General features: G+C 33.6%; 1 protein-coding gene across 3 annotated transcripts; it reads left to right on the top strand.

Moving 5' to 3' along the window:
* The first annotated feature begins 215 nt into the window (after window positions 1–215).
* On the top strand, window positions 216–21,280 carry ZNF711 (zinc finger protein 711). Of its 3 annotated transcripts, none has more exons than XM_039225192.1 (8): window positions 216–314; window positions 3,604–4,167; window positions 10,944–11,099; window positions 12,044–12,181; window positions 15,074–15,151; window positions 15,236–15,283; window positions 17,993–18,136; window positions 18,622–21,280. In XM_039225192.1, exons 1-8 carry the CDS (start codon window positions 236–238, stop codon window positions 19,797–19,799), a joined length of 2,385 nt encoding a protein of 794 aa, XP_039081123.1. In that variant the 5' UTR covers window positions 216–235; the 3' UTR covers window positions 19,800–21,280. The 3 variants fall into 3 exon arrangements, with proteins under 3 accessions (XP_039081123.1, XP_039081122.1, XP_039081124.1); XM_039225191.1 differs by lacking the exon at window positions 15,074–15,151 and adding an exon at window positions 14,244–14,381; XM_039225193.1 differs by lacking the exon at window positions 15,074–15,151.
* The last annotated feature ends 6,146 nt before the right edge of the window (window positions 21,281–27,426 follow it).

The raw sequence follows: 27,426 nt of genomic DNA, 5'->3' as shown, positions 1-27,426 counted from the left end.
ATTTCACTTAGCTCTTCTTTTACATATGCTTTTCACATAAAGCATCTAATCTGTAATCTCGAGGTTTTGGGTTGTTTTCTTCTCTTTCATAATGAGACTTGCATACTTGGTTCTGAGGCATACTTTCCATTGCATTTTTTTTTTTCCCTCAGAACAACTGACTTTGACCTAAATGTATTTAAACTATTTAAAAACCGTTTCTTTTACAGAGATTTGTGAATGAACTTTGCTAAGTATGGATTCAGGAGGTGGAGGTCTTGGATTGCACACATCAGACTGTAGAATGGCCCATACCATGATTATGCAGGATTTTGGTAAAGCATTTTCTTTGTTGTATTTTTCTTTCTTTCTTTTTTTTTTTAATCAGTTTTTTAATATCAAAACTGTTGAGGAAGGGGAGAATTTATGAAAAGTTGTTCTTTTGCTAGGAAAGTATATTTGTAGGGCTCATTTTCCTAAAGAAAAGCTATGTGTCAGTAGTCTACTTAAAAATCATTCTTAAAATTTCGTGGGAAGGCTGAATTAAGGAAACTTGGAATATAGTAGTAATGTGGCATGGACAATGAAAAAATTCAGCTTACATAATTAACCACATAAGTTCTTGAATATAGGAAATATTAAATTAGTTTTCTAAAATACATTTTAAGTTGCTTTGTTAATAAAACTTTAGTCATTTCAAAGAAGTTAGATGCTTATATAGTAATTTCAGTCATTTCAAAGAAGTTAGATGCTTACATAGTGATATAAGAAAATCATGCATTAGGTGATTAATTATATTTTGATGCAATATCTTCAGAAAGTTGTTTCTAATAGCATTAGTTTTTCCTCTTTTTTTTAAAAAAGAAAAGATTCTATGCTTTTGTGGTCAAGTTTTTCAGTAGCCTCTTAACAGTGTTATTTTCATAAAGATGTTAAAACTCTATAACAGCCAACAGTGAATTTGGGAAGGGTCGATGTGAATTATAGAAGAGATTGAGGTATCTGAAATATTAGAGGCAGGGATAGGATGGTGGAGTGAGAGTAGAAAAAACAAATAGTAAATAGGGATAAACAAAAAACACAAGGTATTGTGGAATTGTCAAAGAGGATATTAGGGATGGAGGATTACAACTAGTGATACTTTTCTCAAATAAGAAAATGTTACTACTGTTTTCACATTAACGTGGTTGAATATGTTATTTTACCCCCTTGTTGTAAAGCCTACAGTGATAAGAATCAGAAGAACTGTATTCTAGTCTCGGTAGTCCTATTAACTATCCGTGTAAACTTGAGCAAATTACTTAATTTAGATTTGTGAGGGGATTGGACCAGATAACATTTAAGGTCCTCTCCAGTTCTATGATTTCATGACACTTCTGTCTGATGAATAAAGATCAAGATTGAATATGGTAGAAATCAAGATGACTATGTAGTTAATTGATGAAGTAGAAAGCAATCAGTGATTCATTCTGCTAAATGAATCAGAAGTCCATTGTATTGATTAGGAATTACTTAGAAGTGATTTGGGGTGAAAAAAGTACAAGAATGAATTTTACAAGAAGGACAAAGAATTCAAAAGTTAAGTTTTAACAGCAAATGTTGTGAATTCATTGCTTGGAGGTAGTTTTTAAAATACTGGACACTTGAACTTCAGTATGGTAAATAAGTTTTGGTTGAAACGTCGCCTTTAATTTTTTGCCTTTGAAAAATATGATATCTTATGTGGCGCCTGGGTGGCTGAGTCAGTTGTGTCCGACTTCAGCTCAAGTCATGATCACGTGGTCCATGAGTTTGAGCTCCGCGTCAGGCTCTGTGCTGACAGCTGGGAGCCCGGAGCCTGGAACCCGCTTCAGATTCTGTATCCTTCTCTCTCTGCCCCTCTTCCACTTGCACTCTGTCTCTCTCTCAAAAATAAACATTAAAAAATTAAAAATAAGATATCTTAGAAATGGAAAAACAAATACAGTATTTTCTCCATATGATACAAAATTTAACATCCCCTGTAGCATTTGGTGAATTGAATTGCCAGACGCCCTTCACTCCTGAAGTTGCCTGTTAGCAAGTAAAGCCTGATTCCTATCAAAAATTGAAAATAGCATCCATTTAGTGCTGGTGAATATTTCCTTGATGCTCCTCTTACCTTTTTTTTCCTTCTTCCTCTTCAGTGTTTTAAGGTTTAGTTAATCCCCTATTACATCTGATACTTTACTTCCTTTTAGTTGCTAGGGAAGTAGAATAAACATATTGAAATACATTATGTACATCCTTTTATCTTGTTTTTATTGAGATAAATATTCATATACCATACAATCCACCCATTTTAAAGAATACAATTCAGTGGTTTTATTATACTCACAGAGTTGTACAAACATCACCACTACCTAATTTTAGAACATTTTGTCCTTGGAAAAATAAAACCTAATACTCATTAGCAGTCACCCCCTACCCTGCTCCAGACCTAGGCAATCACTAATAGTTCTATGGATTTACCTATTGTAGACATTCCGTATTAATGGAATCATACCATATGTGGCCTTTTGTGTCTGGCTTCTTTCACTTAGTGTAGTTTTTCAAGTTTCATTGATGTTGTAGCCTGTATCAGTTTCTCTTTAAATTTCTGCCAACGTAGAAACTATGCCAATATATTTATTTACACACATTCCCACTCTTGGCAGCTGCTAATCTGTTGTCTATCTCTGTAGTTTATAATTTTGAGAATGTTACATTAATGATTCCATTTATACATTATATAGTATCATAACCTTTAGTAGTTGGCATTAATTTTCTGGAGATTCATTCAGGTGTTGAATGTATCAATAGTCTGTCCCTTTTTTTTTTTTTGCTGAGTAGTATTCCATGATAGAGATGTGCCAGATTTGGTTTTACCATTTATCTGCTGGAAGCACAATTGGGTTGCTTTCATTTTTTTTTGTTACTATGTGTCATAGCCACAATGACCTGTTATGGATTTTTATCTATAGTGTTTTTTTGTGTAGACACATATTTTAATATCTCTGGGGAAAATGCCCTAGAGTGTAAATGTTGGGTTGTATGGTAAATACATGGTCAGTTTTTTAAGAAACTGCCATATATTTTTCAGAGTGGTTACTACCATTTTACATTTCTGCCAGTAGCATATGAGAGATCATTTCTTTGTATCCTCACTAACCTGTGGTGTTATTGTTCATTTATGTTAGCTGTTCTAATGTAGTGATATCTCATTGTGGTTTTTATGTTTTACATGAAAATAAAGTGCATTATTTTTAAGTTCTTAATTTAGATTTTACTAACATTACTTTCACTTACCCCCACCCCAATTCGTGGATGGTGATGTTTTGTGTTTTTGTTTTTGTTTTGTTAATGTAAGCTCTACACAGAAGGTGGGACTTGAACTCACAACCCCAAGATCAAGAGTCACCTGCTTTGCCAACTGAGCCAGCCAGATGCCCCTGGTGATGGGTTTTATTGCAGTTAAATTGTCAGTGAATTTTTAAGATGATAGTTTGGCAAGGACGATTTCATATTTTGAAAATGTTTTATGTCATCTGACATAATTAAATATATTATAGTACTTTTAATTAATAAAATAACTTTACTTTTTTTGGATAATTGTTTGTATTATAGTGGCTGGAATGGCTGGTACTGCGCATATCGATGGAGACCATATTGTTGTTTCAGTTCCTGAGGCTGTACTAGTTTCTGATGTTGTCACAGATGATGGGATAACTCTTGATCATGGCCTTGCAGCTGAAGTTGTCCATGGACCTGATATCATCACTGAGACTGATGTAGTAACAGAAGGGGTAATTGTTCCTGAAGCTGTACTTGAAGCTGATGTTGCTATTGAAGAAGATTTAGAGGAAGATGATAGTGATCATATCTTAACTTCTGAGCTAATTACAGAAACCGTTAGAGTACCTGAGCAGGTTTTTGTGGCTGACCTTGTTACTGGTCCTGATGGACACTTGGAACATGTGGTCCAAGATTGTGTTTCAGGAGTTGACTCTCCCACAATGGTATCAGAGGAGGTTCTTGTAACTAATTCGGATACAGAAACTGTGATTCAAGCAGCTGGTGGTGTTCCTGGTTCTTCAGTTACTATCAAAACCGAAGATGATGATGATGATGATGATGACGATGATGATGATGATGTCAAGAGCACTTCTGAAGACTACTTAATGATATCTTGTAAGTGAAACAAAATTACATAATTACTTGGGAGATTGATTTATATATAACCTGGAAAGGTTTTCTGGGATGGAGGATCTATTCAATAAAAGACACGAGGATAATTTTTTTTGCAAAATATTTTTCTTCAAAGCTGTGTTGTTGAGGTGCTTTTTGAACTTGTCCATATTTTTAATTTATTCAATGAAAGTTCATACCACAATTAGGTAAATTAATGTAATTTATTAATATATTAGAACAGAAAGGAAGGTTCAACCAGAACATTAACTGATAAACTTTTAATGGTAAATATGTACATTTCAAAATGGGAAGTTTATTTTATGCAGCCATTGCTTGCTTTTTAATGTGGTAGGTACTGGAGTTGTCAGTGGAATTTTGCTTAGGAATTTAAGTATAATATATTAAGAAATGTGTAATTATTTTTTTATCAAATACTTGAAAAGGAAATCTTAAACTCAGATTGTATTCTGCAATTCTCCCTGTGTTTATTTTCTGTTTGTCTAAATATGTGTGTGTATATTTTGTGTGAAAAATACTTTAATGTATTTATTTTAGATTGCTTTATGATGTCTTTAAAACATTCTTTCTGAAGGAGGAAGATAGTAATATCTTGTTCTCATTTTAAGTGGTGGGTTTGCCTGAACAGCAACAGTAATAAAAATCTCATGATGAGCTATTGATGGAGCATGAGGAAGAAGTGGGTCTGTTCTTTATAAAATTTGAAGGGATCATGCTGGAAGTAATAAAAATTAGATAAACTTCACTTTTTCATGGTGGATTTTTCTTTTCTTTTTAAAATAAAAAGGATTGGTTGGGAAGGGCATCAACAGGTAGAGTAATGTGTATGTGTGTAGAAAGTGATTGTATGTTATATGTATCAGTGAATTTAAAACTAAAAACAAATTATATTTAATTTGTAAATATGATTCTGAAGTATAGCATGTTAAGTTTTTTTCCTCTACAATCACTTTTGAAGGTGAATATTTACATTGTTTTTAAGGGAATGATTTAAGCCACTAAAAGACTGTCCGTGCAAATTGTTATTACATCTTTCTAAATTGATGTCAATTACTAAGGCAATTCCATATGTATGTCAACCTGATGTTAAAAAAAAAAAAACAACAACTATGGTTATGATTATATAAAATCGTGTGACAAAAGTTGGTAGCCTTTCTGGTACCAAAATAATATTGTGCCTTTAAAAGAGTACTTGTCAGTGTGACTGGGTGGCTCAGTCAGTTAAGTGCGGACTCTTGATTTTGGCTCAAGTCATGATCTCACAGTTCATAGGATCGAGTCCCATGGTGGGCTCTGCACCAGCACAGAGTCTGCTTAGGATTCTCTCTCTCTCTCTCTGTTCCTCCACCACTCTCTTTCTCTCTCTCTCCAAATAAATAACTAAACATTTTAAAAAAGAGTACTTGTCAAGTTGAACTCTTTAATATTAAAGTAGTTTAAAATTTAGACATTATATGTTTTGTGAATTGTCACACCTTAACATATCTTTTATGATTTGATTCTGTAAAAGTTTTTTTCTGAAAGAGTTTCTAGAAAACTTAATTCACAGTCTTTGTCTTTATACCCACATATGTCAAATAAAAAGGACTTTTATCTTTCTACTCTAATAGTAGTAGACTGAAGATTATAAAGAATGTTGTATTGCTCAAATACTGGGACTGCTGTAGGATCATTTTAGGGGAAAATTAGACTGAAAATTAATTAACTCCTTAATAGTTAGTAAAGACAGCAACAAAAACAGAAAAACTTAAGCAGTTTTTTATTGTGGAAAATGGAATGTACAAAAATTAAATTTTTTTCTATCATCCATTTTCCTACCACCCAGATCTTTGACCATTTTTATAATAACATTATACTCAAATTGGAACTAGTTACTTTTCCTTACCATTTTCATTCATTGTATTTTATTCTCTTTTGATTCAATTTTCCCCTTTTTTCCCCTTCATCTCTTAATCTTCACTTCATTTTCTTTACCTCTTGGTTTCTCTTGGCCATTGAATCTTACAGTAGTGAAGAGAATAAATTGCCTTACGGCCTCAGTGTTAATTTAAAAAGTCCTCTTCTCTGTTTTTCTTTCCAAGATAGAGATTTGCAAAATATCTAAGAGATAAGTTGAGGATTTAAAACAGACCTTTGTCTTATTCCTGGCCCTTTAATATTCCTATAAGGAACTCTTATCATAGGTAAGTTTTAGAGGTAGGGAATTTGTTTTCTTTCATGTCTGAGGTACATCTGAACTTTTTCCCCTTTCAGGCCAAATGTCACAGATTGTTTATCTTAGCAGATGGTTAGGCTCTCCCACTTAGGCTAAGTAACCCGTAAAGTAATGTAGAGTAACCATATCTAAAATTATCCTAGCTGTGCTTTTTAAAAATAACTGACATCCATAAGATCTTTATAAAAGCTTTATTGGAAGAGGGAAGTTCCATTAAATAATGAACCAATATAATGCCTTCAAATTGTTTTTTTTTTTTACCTATAAAATCAGTTTACAGCAAAACCTTGGATTGCAAGTAACTTGTTTTGTAAGTGTTCCGCAAGACAAGCAAACATTTCTAATAAATTTTAACTTGATAAACAACCAGTGTCTTGCGATATGAGTAGTACGTGATGCCGCACATCACATGATCTCAATTGAGCCAATGGTTCTTGAAATTCGCTTTGATGTAAGAGTGCTTTGGATTACAAGCATGTTTCTGGCACAAATTATGATCCCAAACCAAGGTTTTACTGTATATTTCTTTTGGGAACACAATCTTGTAAAAAGCAAAATGTCTTGGTACGATCATTATGGGAGATGTCATCAAATCTCACCAATTTCAAGGGTAAAAAAGAAAAGGTAGCACCTTTGTATTTTTTTAACATAACAACTTTATTAAGATATGATTCACATGCCATAAAATTCACCATTTAAGTTGTGCAGTGGTTTTTAGTATATTCCACAGCAATGTATAAACATCACCACAATCAATTTTAGAATTTTTTTCTTTGCTCTAGAAAGAAACCCCATGCCCTTTAGCAGTCACCCTTCTGCCACATACCACTCCCCCTCCTCTGGCAACCAGCAATCCCATTTCTGTCTCTATAGATTTGCCTATTCTTAACATGTCATATAAAGGAAGTCATGTAATTTGTGGCCTTTTGTATCTGGCTTCTTTCATTTAGTATAATATTTCAAGGATCATTCATATTGTAGCATGTTTCAGTATTTTATTCCTTTTCATTACTAATATTTAATTATAAGAATAAACATTTTATTTATCTATCAGTTGATAGACATATGATATTTCTACCTTTTGGTTATTATGAATAATGTTGCTCTGAAGATTCATGTATAAGATTTTGTGCAGGCATGTTTTCGGATTTCTTGGGCATACACTTGGGAGTGGACCACCTTTGCAATCTTAGTAACTTTTGTTTGTTTTAGTGCTGTGAAATACAAATTATTTACATATTCCCTGACCTCATCTCTGTAGTACATCAATATATTCTATACTGATAATAACATATCCATGATATAATTTTGGTAAATGTAACATAAAAGGAGTGCAGTAAAAAGCCTACTTAGTTTTTAAGAGGAATGCTATATTGAATTTTTAATCAAATTGTGCTATTGAGCTATATAAAAGAATATCAAACATTAACAAACTTGTCAACAATGCATCTTACTATTTTATGTTACATTTAGCACCAGTAGAATTCTGTGATGTGTATAATATTACTTGCTATTACTGTCTGGAATGTCTGGTGGGTTAAAAAAAACAACACTGTGGGACTTGGATATTGCAGGCCTTATAAGCAAAAAGGTTAAGCCTTAATTTGGAGTATTTTTAGTATTATTTGCATTAAGAGTCTTTGAGGATCCATTTCTAAAATCACTTGATCCCCCATTAAATATTTGTTGCCTAAATACCTTCTTTTTTTAAAATAGTTTATTGTCAAGTTTTTCCATATAACACCCAGTGCTCATCCTCACAAGTGCCCTCCTCCATCCCCATCACCCCCCTTCCCCTCCCCCCATCCCCATCTGCCCTCAGTTTTGTTCTCAGCATTCAAGAGTCTCTCATGGTTTGCCTCCCTCCCTCTCCCCAACTATTTTTCCCCTACTCCCCCATGGCAGCAAGGAAGCAGCGACCTGCGGGCCTATGTACTTTCTATACAAAGAATATAGAATAGGGGCACCTGGGGGGCTCAGTATGTTGAGTGTCTGACTTCGGCTCAGGTCATGATCTCACGGCTCCTGTGTTCGAGCTCCATGTCGGGCTCTGTGCTGACAGCTAGCTCAGAGCTTAGAGCTTGCTTCAGATTCTGTGTCTCCCTCTTTCTCTGACCCTCCCTTGCTCATGCTGTCTCTCTCTCTGAGAAATAAGTTAAAAAAAAAAAAAAAGAATATAGAATAACTCTTGGTGAAGTTGATGGCTGATCTCTTAAAACTGCACACTAACGTTTTGATAACTTTATCATCTTCTATAATCTTAAAACTCAAAACAAGTTTGGCAACTCAATAAATTTCAAAGTTATTCATTCTGAGGAATCTAAGTAGAAAATAATGGATACATTAAATCATGGATGACCTTAAGATATAAATGGGATCAGGATAGCAACAGTTACTTCAATACTTAAAGCAAAACTTATGGTACAAAACTACTGAGAAGTGACCCAAAAAATGTGTATTTCATTTCATGGGCTTTAATTTCTTGAATTGTAGTTTGAATTCAATTTGTTCCAGAAGTAACTATGATCACTTTAAACCATTGAATGATAATAAAGCAGTATTGATTAAATGAGAGTATTTTCAGTATTTCATTAATTTACTATAAGTTATTCCAACCTAAGAAATTCATATTTTGGACACTTTTTGAGTTTTTTTGGTATCCTGTGTGTTTACTTTCAGGAATGAGAAAACATTTTCTGAAAGCTTACCTTGCCTCTATTAATTTTCATCTGTGATGCCATTGTTTATTCAACATTATTTATTTATTTATTTATTTGTTTATTTTACAAATAGTTTATTGTCAGGTTGGTTTCCATATAACACCCAGTGCTCATCCCCACAAGTGCCCTCCTCCATGCACATCTTCCCCTCTTCCTCACGCCCATCAGTCCTCAGTTTGTTCTCAGCATAATTTAAAAAGTGGCTATTAAATCGATATTATCAGATATTTCATCTTTTTTTCTTTCAGTTTAGTCTGTCCTATTGTAGAAAAAATTGTTAGAAAATGCAGTAATAAGATTAGGGTCTATGTTGGAATGAAAATATTTACTCTATTTTGATCATTTAGGTCTTTTCTTTCATAGACAAAGTTTTTGAACTCTTAAATAGTATGGAATCATTTATATTTAATCACAAAGTTAAAGTAGATTTGCATTGGAAAAAGAATTTCTGAAATTTGTTTTCCACCATTTTGAAAGGCCAAAAGAATATTTTTCAATTTGTATGTATCACATTTAAAATGGAGGTAAGGGACATCTAGACTTTAACCCATTTAAATATTCTTAAAATTCTTTTATTATTTTATTAAAAAATTTTAACTTTTATTTTTAAGATACAGAGAGAGATAGAGCATGAGTGGGACTGGGGCAGAGAGAGAAGGAGACACAGAATCTGAAACAGTCTCCAGGCTCTGAGCTGTCAGCACAGATCTGACACGGGGGTTGAACTCACGGACCTTGAGATCATGACCTCTACCGAAGTCAGAAGCTTAAACGAATAAGCCATTCAGTCACCCCAAAATTTATTTTTTAAGAGTCTTGAATTAATAATTTTTATGTCCGTTTATTCTTTTTTCAGTAGTTCTGGAATTCTTTAGATATAGTCAGAGGCTTTAGGATTTTATGTTCCATATATGATGGTCTAATATGCATAATAGGAAGGAGCAGATTTTCAATTAGATTACATTTCAATTTTTATAAGTACAGCATTGAAATAAAAATAGTAGGCATATAATATTTGAGGGAATATACGTTTAGTACTTATGGTTAAAGTACAAAATTTGTTAACATACTTATTGCATGGTTTGTGCATAGTATTCATGTGAAAATAAGTGTTATTCTTAAAGACTGTAGACAACCAAAATTTTATGTATACTTAAATGTATAATACTGTCAAATACTGTTGCTTTACCTTTCTGTATGATTTTGAAGTCTAGCATATGTTAGTAAATATAGAATTATACAACATTTCTGGTTTGAAGCTGTCTTCCATTGACTCAACAGAAATGAAGAGTATTAAGATATTGCTTTTATAATTTCTGAAAAGCCTTTTTAAAAAATCATTCAGGTGCTGTTTCATCTTTTTTTTTTAATTCTGAATTCCATATGCTGATTGGTTTTAGAAATACTCCTATTTAGTTTGGGAATTGTTGATGTGAGATTATTTTTGGAGTACTATGTATTTTATGTTTTGATTTTTTTCTGTTATTAACTCTGTTGTTAGAATTTAACTTAAAATGTTGAATATAATGGATGATTATGTGATCATTCCCAAATCATCTTAATTATTGCTCTATGGTTATTAAGTATTTAATATATGTAAATTAAAATATATGAATAAGTTTATTTTGTAGTAACAATCATGTAGTATATCTGATCTTATATATTGTTTTTTCATGAAACATACCACTTTCAGTAGTTGCATAATAGGTCATAAAGTGAGTATATTGGATAGGTGTACAACACATTTTGTTTTGCTCTTAGGACATCCACTAAATATCAGTTGTACTTTTTGACTAAAATAGTTTCTTCTTTATATTTTACAGTGGATGATGTTGGGGAAAAATTAGAGCATATGGGGAACACACCATTAAAAATTGCCAGTGATGGTTCACAAGAAGATGTTAAAGAAGATGGATTTGGTTCAGAAGTAATAAAAGTGTATATATTTAAAGCTGAGGCTGAAGACGATGTTGAAATAGGTATAAAAACTAATTTTAACTTATTGCTACTATACTTATGATTGAAAACTTATTCTTTTCTGATGACTATTCTAAGATTATCTTTAAAGCTCAGATTTTTCATTGGTTTTCGTTCTTTCTTTCTGTGTATATATATATATATATATATTTTTTTTTTTTTTTTTGAGAGAGAGAGGCACAGAGTGCGAGCGAGGGAGGGGCAGAGAGAGAGGGAGACACAGAATCCTAAGCAGGTTCCAGGCTCTGAGCTGTCAACACAGAGTCTGGGTCTCAAACCCATGAGCTATGAGATCATGACCTGAGCCAAAGTTGTAGGCTTAACAACTGAGCCACCCAGGCACCCCAGTGCAGGTTGTTATATTGGCTTCTTTGGGACAGAATATTAAAAAATTGTACGGGAATAAGCAGGAATGCAGAAAATTCTTGGATTCTTACAACATAAGTAGAATGTTATGGTTTGGATTATCAAAACAAATGAGTGGAGAGGTTTTGATTTAGAGTAGGGAGTTATAATAAGAATTTAAGAACAGGCTTAGAGACAGGCTGCTTGGGTTTTAATCCTAGTTCTGCAATTTAGCTGAGTGGTTATTGGTGAGTTACTTAACCTCCTGCCTCAGTTTCCTCATCCATGAAATGGCCATGATGATAGTAACTACCTCATAAGGCTATTGTGAGAATTAAATGGGCAAAATACATATTAAAGACTTCTATAGTGCTTGGCATATAAGTGTGATGTAAATGTTAACATTTGTTGTTATTTCTCAGTGATTACTGAACATTTAGAGTGTAATTTATAAGAAATTCTCTTGACACTTAGAAATTTATATTGGAATATTTTGGGGAATATTTTTCTAAAGGAAAATATTTCTTATATATCTTCCTTATTAATTTAGGGAATTATTTCATGATATTTCTCTATATTGATATGTGATCTAATTTTTAAGGTGGAACAGAAATTGTCACAGAGAGTGAGTACACCAGTGGACATTCTGTAGCTGGAGTGCTTGACCAGAGCCGAATGCAGCGGGAGAAGATGGTTTACATGGCAGTTAAAGATTCTTCTCAAGAAGAAGATGATATTAGTAAGAAAAAGGGGCACTGTAGTGACTTATCAGTAGCCATCATGCATTCTTTAAAAAAATAAGCAATATCAGAGATATAAACACTATATAGAAACAAAGTTAAATAAAATAATTCAGACCTTTATTGTAATTAATTTAAAAGGAAAGGGTCCTTTTGACCATTCATGCATACATGTGTTTTCCAAATCAGCAAACATGAAATGCTATGTCTCAGATACTAGGAATACAGAGATACACAACATACAGTTCCTGACTTCATTGGAGCCCACAGATACATAGCGAAGGGAATCTATTTTGTCTGTGTTATTGGATATGTTGCATAAATATTTAATACAACTCGTCTCTGAGGTAGGTGGTATTATCTTTGTTTTATGGGAGGAAAAAGTGTTCAGAGAAGTTAATTGCCCAATATCATTTTAATATTAAGTGAAGAATGTAAGATTTCAACTCTTAGCTATCTAACTCCACTGCCAGCGTTCTTTCCACATGGCAGTGAACACTGTTGGCCTATCTCTGGATTTAGCAGTGGAAAGGCTACCTGGTTGTTCTCCTTCTGTCACTGAAGGATTAAATGAGTAAGTATTCTTCCAAGTAATTTAGGGTCCCAGGGTCTTTACTTATTATTCCTTTGATGGTCTCCAAGTAGTTGCTGCTTAAGGTTTCTTGGGGCTGAGTACCATAGGGTGAAAATAACTCCTCAGATTTCTTTTCCTGCCATGCAGCCCGTTTCTTTATGAGGGCATGTTACACTTTGCCTACTTTCTTCTCACCTCAGTGTAAGAATGTAGTGCTCCCTAAGGCTTTTTCTGTCTTCTTGCCATGTTGAGACAAAACTATTTTGTGTTGTCCCAGAATGGCAAAAGCCTCCACTTCAGTGCATTACCTAGGTAACACTCAGCTTTTCCTAGACTGTGCTCTGATCTTCATGCCTCAGATTTCCTTCCCTAGAAACCATGGGAAGCTGAATTCCAATCCCAAACATGAATAATACACCACAGTTGAAAATCTAAAAACAAGTAAGTCTAGAGGATTTGATTGGAGAGGAAAAGTGTTAAATGAAATAATTTCTACTTGGTCTTTAAATTCTTTATTATTATTATTATTATTATTATTATTATTTTTACTCATTGGTCAGTAAAGAGGCACAATAAAAGTTGCGAGACTGAAGCTTAAGTTAACTTATGCCAGAATTCCTTGTCTAAGTGGAAAGCTTAGACCAGTGTCTCTTTCTCATTAATTGAAAAAAGGCAAACTTGGGAGAAGAGGCACACTTTTTTCTCATATTTTTTCCACATTTCTTCCATAGTTAATAGAAGACCCCAAAATGTGAATCAAAGGAAAAGCATAAATTCAAGCCAATTTTTTACCTAACAGCTTAAATCGAAATGATTATGTCACATAAAATATACTAAATGACCCTCTAGGTTTATATTTTTTTATTCCAATACTATGTTTTTAAAAAAATTAGTCTCACTTAATGCGTTTATTTCTCAGCAGAGTCTCTGAAAATCTTGCCTGTTAAAGGGTGTCCACATATTCATGAGGACCAGCTTATACTTATATATACATTATGTTATATATATATATATATGAGTTTGATTATTTTTTAAATTTTTTCAATTACTAGTATTTTTGATTACTTTTCATTGCATGTACACACCTGCATTTGTTATAGTATGTGGGGTAGCAAGGACCACTTTCTAGTATTGATTCTACAGGAAACGCTTTCTGAGTTCCAAAGATAAATCAAGCAGAATTATGAACTGCAAAATTTTTTACAAATTCATAATGTCCAATGGACTATAAAATTAGTCAATATATTTCAAGCGCACATGTTTTATATACTCTAAAAGTCATTTTCATAGGATATGTTCTAAGAGGAGAATAAGAGTTTTAATAAATGATTGTCTCCTAGTGGCACTAGTCTCCAAAGTGCCTCATGTAATTTTAAAATTAACCAAATTGAAACCTTGACAGTTGGAAAAATTTAAATTGTTTGGAATTTTTTACCCATTTATTAAATATTTGGGGTTATAAACAAGCAATTATTTCTAAAATTTAGGTTGCGCTGAAATAGCAGATGAAGTTTACATGGAAGTCATTGTAGGGGAAGAGGAAGGAACTTCTCTCCCTGACACTCAGCTTGAGGACTCTGATGTTAATAAAACAATTATCCCTGTTGTCTGGGCTGCGGCATATGGTAGGACACTGGCATTTTTTCACCTGCTAAGTACATAACATATCTATTTGATCAGCCTTTAGGTCATTAAATATGCTGTGCTAATGCCCCCCATGAGATGACTAATAAAAAATGTTTTGCTGTGGACTGATTAATCTTGTTATGTAAGTGATCTTCCTACCATATATCTTGTGTTATTTAAAATGAGCCTTGCTTAACGCATTACTGGTTTTCAATAGGACTTATTTAAAATCCTGCCTGTATAAATTAGTTCTATAAAAAGTTTTATTTTTCTAAAGTAGGAATATCCTTGAAATTTAATCCTTCCCCTGTTTCAAAAACTTACTTCATGTATTAACACCACAAATAAGAATGGGGGGGGGTTGAAAAGAAACAAGAATCCAGGTGTGCTCTTCTAGAAAGTATCTAATGGAAGGTAAATTTATCAGCTTTTTTTTTTTCTTTCTATGTAACCTCATTCCTACGTAATTTACAAGATGGTCCAGGTATACTCTTTACTTTGAAAATTTTTGGTGTTTAAATGCATTATCTTATCTCAATTTTTCCAAAGGTTCATTCATTCAAGTCATTTATTGAGCATCTTCAATTTTGAGTGTATTCTGCAGAAATATCTACTCAATTTTTATTTATAAAGTAAGATTGTTCTAGATTTTAACAGTTCCAAGGACGCTAACAGTAGCCCTTATTTTCAGTGCGTGAAATTATATCTAATCTATGGGAGTGGAAGAACGCAACAACAAAAAAGTTTAATCCAAGGAACAGTGGTCAAAGTAAGAGTTTTGTAGATTAAGATGTGATCCACTAGTAATGATTATACTCAGCATATCAGATTTTAATTAGCCTTTTTTTTTTAGGAGATGAAAGAAGAGCTTCCAGGAGGTATGAAGATTGTCAAGCATCAGGTGAGAGAGCATTACATGTGAGATGTAAGTTAAATAGCCAGTTTTATATAGTGGTTGGAAAATAATCAGTTACTGGTTTTTGAGTGCAAACACATAGGTTATACTCTTACTTGCCCAGTCATATCTATCTAGTCAGTTACATAGGAGTTTTCTTCTTTGGGGAATTGATTAATTAATGTACAAACATAATGCATGTTATTCTGCAAGTACAGTTCGTTTTAAATTTATCTCAAGATACAGATGTTGGGCAACTTACAACATGAATCATAAAGGGCTGCTATGGAGAAAAATATAAAATAGAAATGATTTTATTTTATTTTTTTACTGTAATGGTGTTTTATTTTTTATTTATTAACAAAGTTTAATTTTATTTAAATCCAAGTTAGTTAACATATAATGTAATAACGATTTCAGGAGTATAATTTAGTGATTCATTACTGACATAAAACACCCAGTGCTCCTCCCAACAAATGCCCTCCTTAATACCCATTACCCATTTAGCTGATCTTCCCACCCAACAGCCCTCTAACAACCCTCAGTTTGTTCTCTGTATTTAAGAGTCTCTTATGGTTTGCCTCCCTCTCTCTTTTTATCTTGTTTTCCCTTCCCTCCCTCTTTGTCCACCTGTTTTGTTTCTTAAACTCCACATATGAGTGAAATCACATGATATTTATCCTTCTCTGCCTGACTTATTTTATTTAGCATGATATACTCTAGTTCCATCCATGTTGCTGCAAATGACAAGATTGTATTCTCTTTGATCGCTGAGTAATATTCCATTGTATATATATACCACATCTTTATCCATTCATCACTCAATGGATATTCGGGCTCTTTCAATAATTTGGCTATTGTTGGTAGTGCTGCTATAAACATTGGAGTACATGAGCCCCTTCAAATCAGCATTTTTGTATCCTTTGGATAAATATCTAATAGTGCAATTGCTGGGACATAAGACAGTTCTATTTTTAGTTTTTTGAGGTACCTCCATGTTTTTCATCATGGCTGCAGCAGTTTGCATTCTCACCAAAGCGTTCCATTTCTCTGCATCCTGGCCAACATCTGTTGTTTCCTGTGTTGTTAATTTTAGCCATTCTGACAAGTGTGGTTTTGATTTGTATTTCCCTAATGATGAGTGATGTTGATCATCTTTTCATGTGTCTGTTAGCCATCTAGATGTCTTCTTTGGAAAAGTGTGTTTGTTCATGACTTTTGCCTATTTCTTCACTGGGTTATTTGTTTTTTGGGTGTTGAGTATGATAGTTCTTTATAGATTTTGAATACTAACCCTTTATCCAATATGTCATTTGCAAATATCTTCTCCCATTCCATCAGTTGTCTTTTCATTTTGTTGATTGTTTGCTATGCAGAAGCTTTTTATTTTCATATGGTCCCTGTAGTTCACTTTTGCTTTTGTTTTGTTTCCCTTGCCTTCAAAGACATATCTCATAAGCAGTTGCTGCAGCTGAGGTTAAAATAGAAATTATTTTAAAGTAAAAATTATCCTTGATACGAACTGCTTGTCAGTGTCTCCCTTGGAGCATAACTATTTTCTTTTTTTTTGTAGTTTTATTTTTTTAAGTTTATTCATTTATTTTGAGAGAGGGGGAGAAAGTGTTGGGGTGGAGAGAGAATCCCAAGTAGGCTTACACTGTCAGTGCAGAGCCCGACACAGGGCTCAAGCTCACAGACTGTGAGATCATGACCCGAGCCCGAAACCAAGAGCCGGACACTTAACCGACTGAGCCACCCAGGCACACCCAGAATTGTTTTCTTAATTCTGTGGCAACCAGTAGATGTGTATAACTGTTAAATAAACGCCATGCTTCAGCATCATTTTTCTTTTTAGTTATAATTCCCTTAATGTAGTGTTATTCCATAAGTTACAGTTCTTTTTATTTTCTGAAGCAAGGAGACTTTTCCTCATGATAAAATGTCTGACACTTCTGTTCCTACCTTTAGGAGATATTTGATTCTAAATTTAAATATAAATTTCAGAGGAATTGCTGAGAAGGATACATCAGAGCGCATAAGCTAAATGGCTTTTCAGGTCTACATTGTTAAACTAAATTGCATTACAAAACCAGTTTTTGAGAACTGAGATTTTATTAAGTACTTTATTCTGTATACACTGATGCCACTGAAAAGTGTGGTAAATTTCCTGCCACATCTATCTGAATCTTTAAAATCAATCTTAATACTTTTTACATTAAATAAATTATTCTAAAACATATATACAAGAGATATATTGTTATTGTTATACACTACATTTGGTCACCATGACTGTACTGGTTCATTAACATATGTATATTTCTTTGCTTAATCTCTTTAATTAGACTTCATTGGTGAGAAATTGATCTGATGCCAATATTTTGTTTGGGTCATAAAATTCAGTGTTGCATATTACATTCACCTTATTAGTTTATTCTTTTAGAATGGATAAATTGAGATATTTTAAAGTTAATTTCACATGATATTTTTTTAAAATGTTTTCAGTTGTGTGTGTGTGTGTGTGTGTGTGTGCCAGTGTGTGTCTGTGTGTCTGTGTAAGGGTATAAAAGAAAGAATATGGGTATACTTTGTGAAATTTAGTACCACAGTTGTAACTTAATGCCATGTCATCTCTAGTAATTCATCTAACCCAAACCAAAAAGTATAAATATTATATTTAAATATTATGTAATTTACTAGTGTTATAATTTTTTTCAGGAAATACTTTGGACTCAACATTAGAAAGCAGAAGTAGTACAGCAGCACAGTACCTTCAAATTTGTGATAGCATTAATACAAATAAAGTACTTAAACAAAAAGCCAAGAAGAGGAGAAGGGGAGAAACCAGGCAGTGGCAAACAGGTAAAAATACTAATACTTTACTTTATGAATATTATAATAATTTGAAATGTAGAAACATTTTTTGGTAAGCAAAGGAAAAGAAGTCCATTGTTATAATGTAGTCCCACTCCCATATACCTGTTTGCATTTGATTTAAATATTTTTTTAAGTGCTTGATGCTTAGTAAAACTATGCTTGTATGCTCCTTACCCAAATGTTTGCAAAGAGAATTTTCAAGTTGGCTTCACAATAAAGGGCACCTGTTTCTAGTTTACAAAATGTATATAACATTTTGACACGTGAATGCTCTATACTACAGTGATGTTCATTACTTGTTAATGAGCTATTTTATCATAAATCACTTTTAATGTGCACTTTATTCTACAGAATTTTATTCTACTAGTATAGTTCTCACATTGTGAATGTCAGCTAATTTTGGCATTTTTGTTGTAAAACCCGTTAAAAAAATCTGGCCAAATGTCACAATTTTATTTTTTTCTATCTAGCTGTTATAATAGGCCCTGATGGACAGCCCCTGACAGTATACCCTTGCCATATTTGCACAAAAAAGTTTAAATCCAGGGGATTCTTAAAAAGACACATGAAGAATCATCCTGATCATTTGATGAGAAAAAAGTACCAGTGCACAGATTGTGACTTCACAACTAACAAGAAAGTGAGTTTCCATAACCACTTGGAAAGCCATAAGCTTATAAACAAAGTTGACAAAACCCATGAATTTACAGAATACACACGAAGATACAGAGAGGCTAGTCCACTGAGTTCAAATAAACTTATATTAAGAGACAAGGAGCCGAAGATGCACAAGTGCAAATACTGTGACTATGAAACTGCAGAACAAGGACTGTTAAACAGACATTTACTGGCTGTTCATAGCAAAAATTTTCCTCATGTTTGTGTTGAGTGTGGTAAGGGCTTTCGACATCCTTCTGAACTCAAGAAACATATGAGAACCCATACTGGTGAAAAGCCATATCAGTGTCAGTATTGTGTCTTCAGGTGTGCAGATCAGTCAAATCTGAAAACTCACATTAAGTCTAAGCATGGTAACAATTTGCCATACAAATGTGAGCATTGTCCTCAAGCATTTGGTGATGACAGGGAGCTTCAACGCCATATGGATTTGTTTCAAGGACATAAGACACACCAGTGCCCTCATTGTGATCATAAGAGCACCAACTCAAGTGACCTTAAGCGGCACATCATATCTGTCCATACTAAGGATTTTCCTCACAAATGTGAGGTCTGTGAAAAAGGTTTCCATCGTCCTTCTGAGCTCAAAAAGCATAGTGATATCCATAAGGGTAGGAAGATTCATCAGTGTAGGCACTGTGACTTTAAAACATCAGATCCATTTATTCTTAGTGGTCATATCCTTTCAGTTCATACCAAGGATCAGTCATTGAAATGTAAAAGATGCAAGAGAGGGTTCAGGCAACAAAATGAACTCAAAAAACACATGAAGACCCACACTGGAAGGAAGATTTACCAATGTGAGTATTGTGAATACAGCACTACAGATGCATCGGGCTTTAAACGACATGTGATATCAATACATACAAAAGACTATCCACACAGGTGTGAATTCTGCAAGAAGGGATTCCGAAGACCATCAGAAAAAAATCAGCATATTATGAGGCACCACAAGGAGGCTCTTATGTAATAACATCAATATAAATAAAGAAGCTATTTAGAAAATATGATACCCTACATGGGAGGAAAATTTCATGAACTGTTTCATCTAGTTCCAAAGCTTGATACTAAATCATAACTTTCCATTCTTTGTATTAAAGATCTTGAAATATTTGAAATGACAGGGGATCTTATATCCTTTTGAAAATTACTTAAAAAATTTAAGAAGCACCATAGAATGGTTGCAGAAAAACTCTTAAGTGTCTGTTTAATAGTATTATATGCATAAACTACAGAAGGGAAGAGCAAAGACAATGACTTTATTTGGCTGATCATACTAGAGATCAATGCTTCTGAAAATATACACAATTGAGTTTAGCAATGCTTTTTGTGGCAAGCAAGCTCCACTTTTATGCAATTTTAGAAGTGAAGCGGGGAAATAAAATTTAGTCATCCATCAGTCACTTAGTCATTGAGCCTTTTTTGTGGTACCTGAAAATTGAATTCCAGAAATGGCAAAGGTTTTATGTATTCATTAAAAGAAATTCCACTGGAAAACAGCTTATATTAATTCAATACTATTAAAATGAATTTCAGAGCTGCTAAGATTTTACCACAGGATAGGATGTTTAAAATATAGCATTCTTTCCTGAAGTCTAAAGTGAATTTTAGGATTAAAGTTCCCTTTTTTCTGATGTTCAAGTTGATTTTTCAGTATGGCATATATGACAAAGTATATTTGAGTCAAACATGGCTTTCTAAAACAGATGCAACAGTAGTGTTCCAAATAAAGTTAGCACTATATTTCTTAATGATCTAAAGTTTAAACTGAGAGAACACAGTTTTCTTAAATACTATGTTTAGAAGTTTCTTTTTAGGGTAGTCTTAGCAAGTATGATTTTTCTAATCTTACTTGCTCTAATGTTTAAAGGTGCAATTTTATGCCATTATTGGAAATTTTGATTTTTAAAATCTATATACCATATTGACATGCATTTTCAATATGAGGCAGTATATATGCAGTATTTAACAAAACACTATGCTGCCAATAGAGTTGGGAGGTGGATATTCAGTTTACAGTGTAAAAATTTAAAATATGCATCCCTTTAACAACGCTTTGTGTTAGCATGCTGCAAATCAAAATGGCGCTTAATATAAAAAGCTGGTTTAGGGAAATTTAATAAAAACCCTGTTCATAAATGTAATGCATATGATGTGTACTTTTAAGTTATAGTTGCTTCTTGTTTACACTCAGCTGTTCAACATAACTAAAATGTAATTTTACTTTATGCTATATTGTGGCTTTGCGTTTTAAATAATGTTCACCTTTCTGTTTTTGCACCAGATAAGAATCTGTTCCTTGAGAATAAATTTTTTATCTTTCTTAACTTCAGAATATTAAATTTGGAAAATCTAAAATAGTGTGTTATGTGGCTGTAAATGATGTACACGCTGTAAAATAAGATTGTCATTGTTATGTGGGATTATTATTTCTAAATGTTACTCATTGAAATGAGCATACAATAAAAAGCATTTATTGCATTTCAAGGCTTTATGACTTTATTTAAATTGTGTTGTAATGTTCACTCTTTATTAAAAGACTTTTTACTTAAAATTGCTCTTAGGTAACTTGGTTCACAATTTAATGTCTAATAGATTTTGTGCATTAACAACAACATGATGTAGGAGCTTAAACAATTATGGTGACTATGGCATGATTATTCTTTAAAAATGTATATTTCTGCTAAAACCATGATGAAATTCTATAAAGGTGTTCATTTTAAGGCTTGGGATTAGAGAAATCTGTGAAAATTCCTAACCTGCTTAAGTAACCCAATCCTGAGAAAAGAATCTAATTATGTTCCCAATAGACCAATATACATTCAAAAGGAAAAGCATTAAATCAAGCATTTGAGAAAGATTTCTGCAAACGAGCTTTAAAATAACCTACTATATTTAAAGCAGTCAACATTCAATAGAATTCATGTACCTAACTGTAGAGCCCTATTGTTTAAAACTGTCAGTTGGGTTAATTATTCTTTAATGATCACTAACAGGAAAAGAAGAAATCTTTTAGCCATTTCATGTTAGACCATTGCTTTTTAAGCTTTAATGTCTATGGGGTTCACCTGGAGATCTTGTTAAACTACATGCTCTGATGTGGAGTGGGGCATACAATTCTGCATTTCTAGTAAGCTCCCATGTGTTACCACCATAGGATTAATAATGTGTTAAACAAAATCCCCCAGTATAATTCCAGTATGTTTTGGCAAATTTGCTTAAATAGATAGCTATGCGTGAGTTGATAGAGGCAATCCATACTGAAGACATGGCTTTTGAGCTGAGACATGAGTGACAAAAAGGAACGAGTCATATGAAGACCTTGTGGAAGAGCACTCAAGGCAGAGACACATGCAAATACAAATAACCTGAGATGGAGCAAGTTTTGGCAAGACCACAGTGAGGAAGACTGACAAGAGATGAGACTGGTGAGAAATTGAAAAGAGAAACCATTAGAGGATTTTATGGGATTAATATGATATGATTTACATTTTGAAGACCACCCTGGAGGCTATGTTAGGAAGGCATTGTAGAGAAGCTGAAAGAATCAGAGAGCCATGTGAAGAGGTTATTCCAGTCATTCATAGTTACAGTGTAACTGGAGAAAAATAGATGCATTTTCTTCTTTTCACTTATAAATTGGGTCTAGAAAACTTCAGTCAGGATACAACAGATAAGAATTCAGTCCATGTTACAAACAAGATTGTCTTAAAAAATACACATTTTACCAACACAGGCCCACCTTATATGGAAAAACAGATTTCATCTAAAAATTCAGGTCAATGTGGAGATGGATTTGTCTGATTGTCACTTCTAAATGACCTATATCATGATGGAAAGGAAAGGATTTGAATTGTTACTCAGGTAGGGCTTTCAAATTCAACTCATGTCTCATACAGGACAACCACCAGTTTGGACCTTGAACTGCCCTTAGAGGGCATATATGCCCTATATATATGATACATATGATATGATAGCTTTTGCTGCAGAAAATTTTCAAACATATACAAAGATAGAGTATAATGCAGCCCTAGATAGCTATCACCACACTTTAGCAATCATCACTTCATGGTCAATTTTGTCTCATTTATATTCTCCCTCACCCTTCCTCTCACCTACCTACCTACCTATTCCTGACTGGTTTAATTTAAGATCCCCTTCTCCCAGTGGTTTAATTTGAACTAAATCCCTGACATCTTTTTAAAAGTTTTTGAAGGAAAATAAAAGAATTCTTAAGTATGCCTGCTTCCAGGGGATGAAAAACTGCTTCTCATGAAGGTGGAGGAACAAAAGAATCCTCTTATTCAGATCTTTCTATTCCCTTTGTGAGAATCAAGGAAAAGAACTGGCTAGACTTGGAATTCTATTAAATAATGTTCTTGGGACTAATAAGGCTTCACTTAGAGAAAATACAGAACTAAAGTAGAACCCTAGAATATCATTGGATTAGAGAATCTTCCCAACTTTGTTCAGCTCCACCCTACCCCTCCAAAAGAATTAGCCTTGTACAGTTGACACTGCTTAAGAAAGGCCTTGGATCCTAGAATAAGAACTGGATATTGTTATTTGGAGTTTGGAGGCCTCACAGAAGAAATTGTATAATTTGTAGAGTCAAAGGTCTAGCACTAAGTACCCTAAACTAAAAATAAAATGTTTTCATATGTCTTGTTCCAGTTGCTATCCCTTTCTATTGAGCATTATCCAAGTAACTATTCCAAACAGAACGTTATGCCATTTTAAAATCTGGACCAATTGGCATTATTGAAACTATCTGTTTTAACCCATAATGTATGTCCCAGTCACCTCCTGAGTCCAAAACCCTGTCATCCTAGATCCCAGCACCACCTGCCTATTATAACATGGCTGAGTCATCAGAATCCTTTAGGGAAACATCTCAAAAATCTTATATATTCTCCGGGGCACCTGGGTGGCTTAGTCGGTTAAGCGTCCGACTTTCGCTTAGGTCATGATCTCGCGGTTCGTGGGTTCGAGCCTCGCGTCGGGCTCTGTGCTGACTGCCAGCTCAGAGCCTGGAGCCTGTTTCAGAGTCTGTATCTCCCTCTCTCTCTGACCTTCCCCTGCTCACGCTCGCTCTCTCTCTCTCTCTCTCCTAGAAATAAATAAAACATTAAAAAAAGAAAAAAATCTTATATATTCTTCCATTTTATTTTATTTATTTTATTTTTTTAAATGTTTTATTTATTTCTAGGAGAGAGAGTGAGACAGCGTGAGCATGGGAGGGTCAGAGAGAGAGGGAGTCACAGACTGAAACAGGCTCCAGGCTCTGAGCTGGCAGTCAGCACAGAGCCCGACGCGGGGCTCGAACCCACGAACCGCATATATTCTCCCATTTTAATAAATTCGTCTGTTTCATCTTGCCACACATGAGCTAGGAGTGTTCAACATTGATTGTATTAGCATACCAATTATTGAGGCAAAGCATATTGCAAACGCTATCCCTAAACATAAAGGATCTCTGGAACATAAACTTTAATAAAATTATTTTAATGTAATGGGATGGAAAGCCAAACATAAAGACTCTGGAGTTAATGACATTTCATTTACAAGAGACCAATTCAAGATTACCAAAACTGCTTGGTTATCACTTCATTATGTTTTATAACAATTCCAGTTTTCCTTTGTAGACTCAAAAGAAGTATGTGTTATTTTGTCACTAATGTTAAAGGTTTTATTAAGACAGATGTAATTATTTATTACATTCCTTACATTTAAAAATATTATATTTACTATGTTATGTATTCTAAGATGAGCATGAAATACTTTATATGTTTTATTGATAAAAAGTACTATGGAAACCCAATAAATTTAATAATGGTGTGTTGTGAGGGAGAGGTACCTTGTAAAGTCTTTTCATAGCTTATTATTTACTTTCAAAATAATTATGTCTACATGTCATCTCTATAGATTACAATAATGGAAGTAAGTGAGAATGGTTTTTTGTTAGGGATAAACAAGAAACATTTGAGATAGTGAGTAATAGAACTTGAAAGACTAAATTTGTAAACAAAGAAATTCTCATTTAAAGCAGTAACCTGCATCAACAAGAGGTCTAATTACGTTACAGTATTATCGCTAGTAGTCACGTTCGGTCTTTTTTTGTTTGTTTGTTTCTTTTAATTAGGGTTATGCTTGTGAGTTCTAACATAAACATTCACATGATAATAACTTCGTGTTGAAAATAGCTGAGCTAAAAATATGTTTCCTGCTAAAACTTCCAAAAAGACTATACAGATAATTAACATATTTTTAATGTTTATTTATTTAAAAAAATTTTAATGTATTGGGGCGCCTGGGTGGCTTAGTCGGTTAAGCGTCCGACTTTCGCTTGGGTCATGATCTCATGGTTCGGGGTTTCGAGCCCCGCGTCGGGCTCTGTGCTGACTGCCAGCTCAGAGCCTGGAGCCTGTTTCAGTCTGTGACTCCCTCTCTCTCTGACCCTCCCCTGCTCACGCTGTCTCTCTCTCTCTCCTAGAAATAAATAAAAATATTAAAAAAATTTTTTTAATGTATTTTACTTATTTCTGAAAAAGAGAGGAAGAGAGACAGCGTGAGGAGAGGAGGGTCAGAGAGAGAAGGAGACACAGAATCCGGAGCAGGCTCCAGGCTCTGTGCTAACCGTCAGCACAGAGCATGACGCGGAGCTGGAACCCATGAACCATGTGATCATGACCAGAGCCGAAGTCGGACACTTAACCGACTGAGCCACCCAGGCGCCCAATGTTTGTTTATATTTTAGAGAAAGAGAGAGAAAGAGAGAACGAGCGGGGGAGGGGTAGAGAGAGAGGGGGACAGGCAATCTGAAGCAGGCTCTGCTTAGACAGCAGTCAGACCGATGCAGGGCTCAGGGCTCAAACTCATGAACCGTGAGATCCTGACTTAGGCCAAAGTCAGACGCTTAACCAACAGCCACCCAGGCGCCTAAACATATTTTATTTAGTCACTCAAACAAACTATCTTGCATGTAATTGTACAGTCTCCATTTTATTTGATATCTAAAGCAAAACATATTAGAATAGAATTAGATAAACAGGCATTTCTCATTTGACATAATCTTTGCAATTTTCAAAGATAAGCTGTGTGGAACTTGTGAGAGGGAAAATATCACTATTATTTCTATTGATCGTAACCACAATTTGGAAAAAGAATACATACATTTAAGTTTGTTAAGTATAATTAGCACCTTGTTATAATACCCATCCATTATGCATGGATCAAGTGAGTCACTGAACTGTTGATTTCCTAATTGCCCCAAATTTTGGACATTGTGATTTTTATTTAAGAACATTTTAAGAAAATCACACTTGTTCTAATTTTCATACATTATGATATCATGACTACCATATCCATCAGGCTACTAAAACCTTCCATTTTATCATGTGTAATGGATAGATAACATGGCATAATTTTGTTACAGTTACATGTATGTGTAGTTAGCAGAGGAGAAACTCTCCTGGGGAAAAAATGTAAGGACTATATAGCTCATGAAGAATATTAACATATTGTATCACAAAATAGTGATAAAATGGAATTGTATTAATCCACATTATAAAGTTTAACATTTTAGTCAAAGTATTAAGATAATAAAATATGTCTCCTAGCTTCATATCAAGACCTATTTGAATATTTATATAAACATTTTAAAAGCATTTATCTCCTCATTTATGGTTTGGTTTAGTGTAATTACTTGTCTGTTCTTACCATAATGGTTTCCTAGTATAATGAATAATTATTAGCATATAATAATAAGGCATGGCAATTCTATGTAGATACTTCAGTGGAAAACCTCTTTCACGTGTAACCCAAATATATTTTTGCTTTAATCTATACTTTGTCAAGTGCAAACATTTTAATTTTTGCCAATTCTTAACTTTAACCAAAGTGGTTTAAATTAAGATTTCAATTTTATCTACTAATTTATTTGGAAAGTACTTTCATTCACTTTGTAAAGTCATTAGAACCCAATTAATCAACATCTAAATGCATTAAATACTCTACTGTAAAATCTTTTTCTCTCAAATAGGCTATAGATAGCAAGTATTTGTTCTTGCTCTTTGTATTCCCCATGCCTTTATACAATTCAATGTTACATGTTTTATACTTCTGTAAAAATGCCTGCCTGCCTTCTATCCACTACTGCAATATAGTATTACATATTTTTAAAGAAGTGGGTAGCCTCAGTTGGGAATGATATGCTTTAAAAGAACAGATTTGCCAGGTCAAGACACTGATATTTTCTGGAACCATAATAGTAGAATGACTAATGTAGTGCATTTAGTTACTTTAAAATATATTATCCTACTTCCCTGCTAAATGAAATTAACCATCACCTTTGATTTAGTTATGTTTCCAAGAGGTATAAGTAGCATGTAATAGAGTATCTCTTTTAGTCACAAGGTTTAATGTAATGAAAGCAAATATATGCTCTATATAACATATACTAGTTAAACTTTTTTTAACTCAATATTTTTTCCTCTTTTTTGGTTAAAAAAAACGGTATTTTGTCACCAAATTGCACATCTAGCATCAGAGAAAATCTTCTAATAATAACTTCTAAAGTTTCTACCCCAACAAATTAA

Source organism: Hyaena hyaena, unplaced genomic scaffold (genome assembly GCF_003009895.1).
Source record: "Hyaena hyaena isolate Hyena2069 unplaced genomic scaffold, ASM300989v1 scaffold_1961, whole genome shotgun sequence".
Classification (NCBI taxonomy): domain Eukaryota; kingdom Metazoa; phylum Chordata; class Mammalia; order Carnivora; family Hyaenidae; genus Hyaena; species Hyaena hyaena.
Note: the sequence above shows the minus strand (reverse complement) of the source record. Positions and strands in the feature narration are given on the sequence as shown.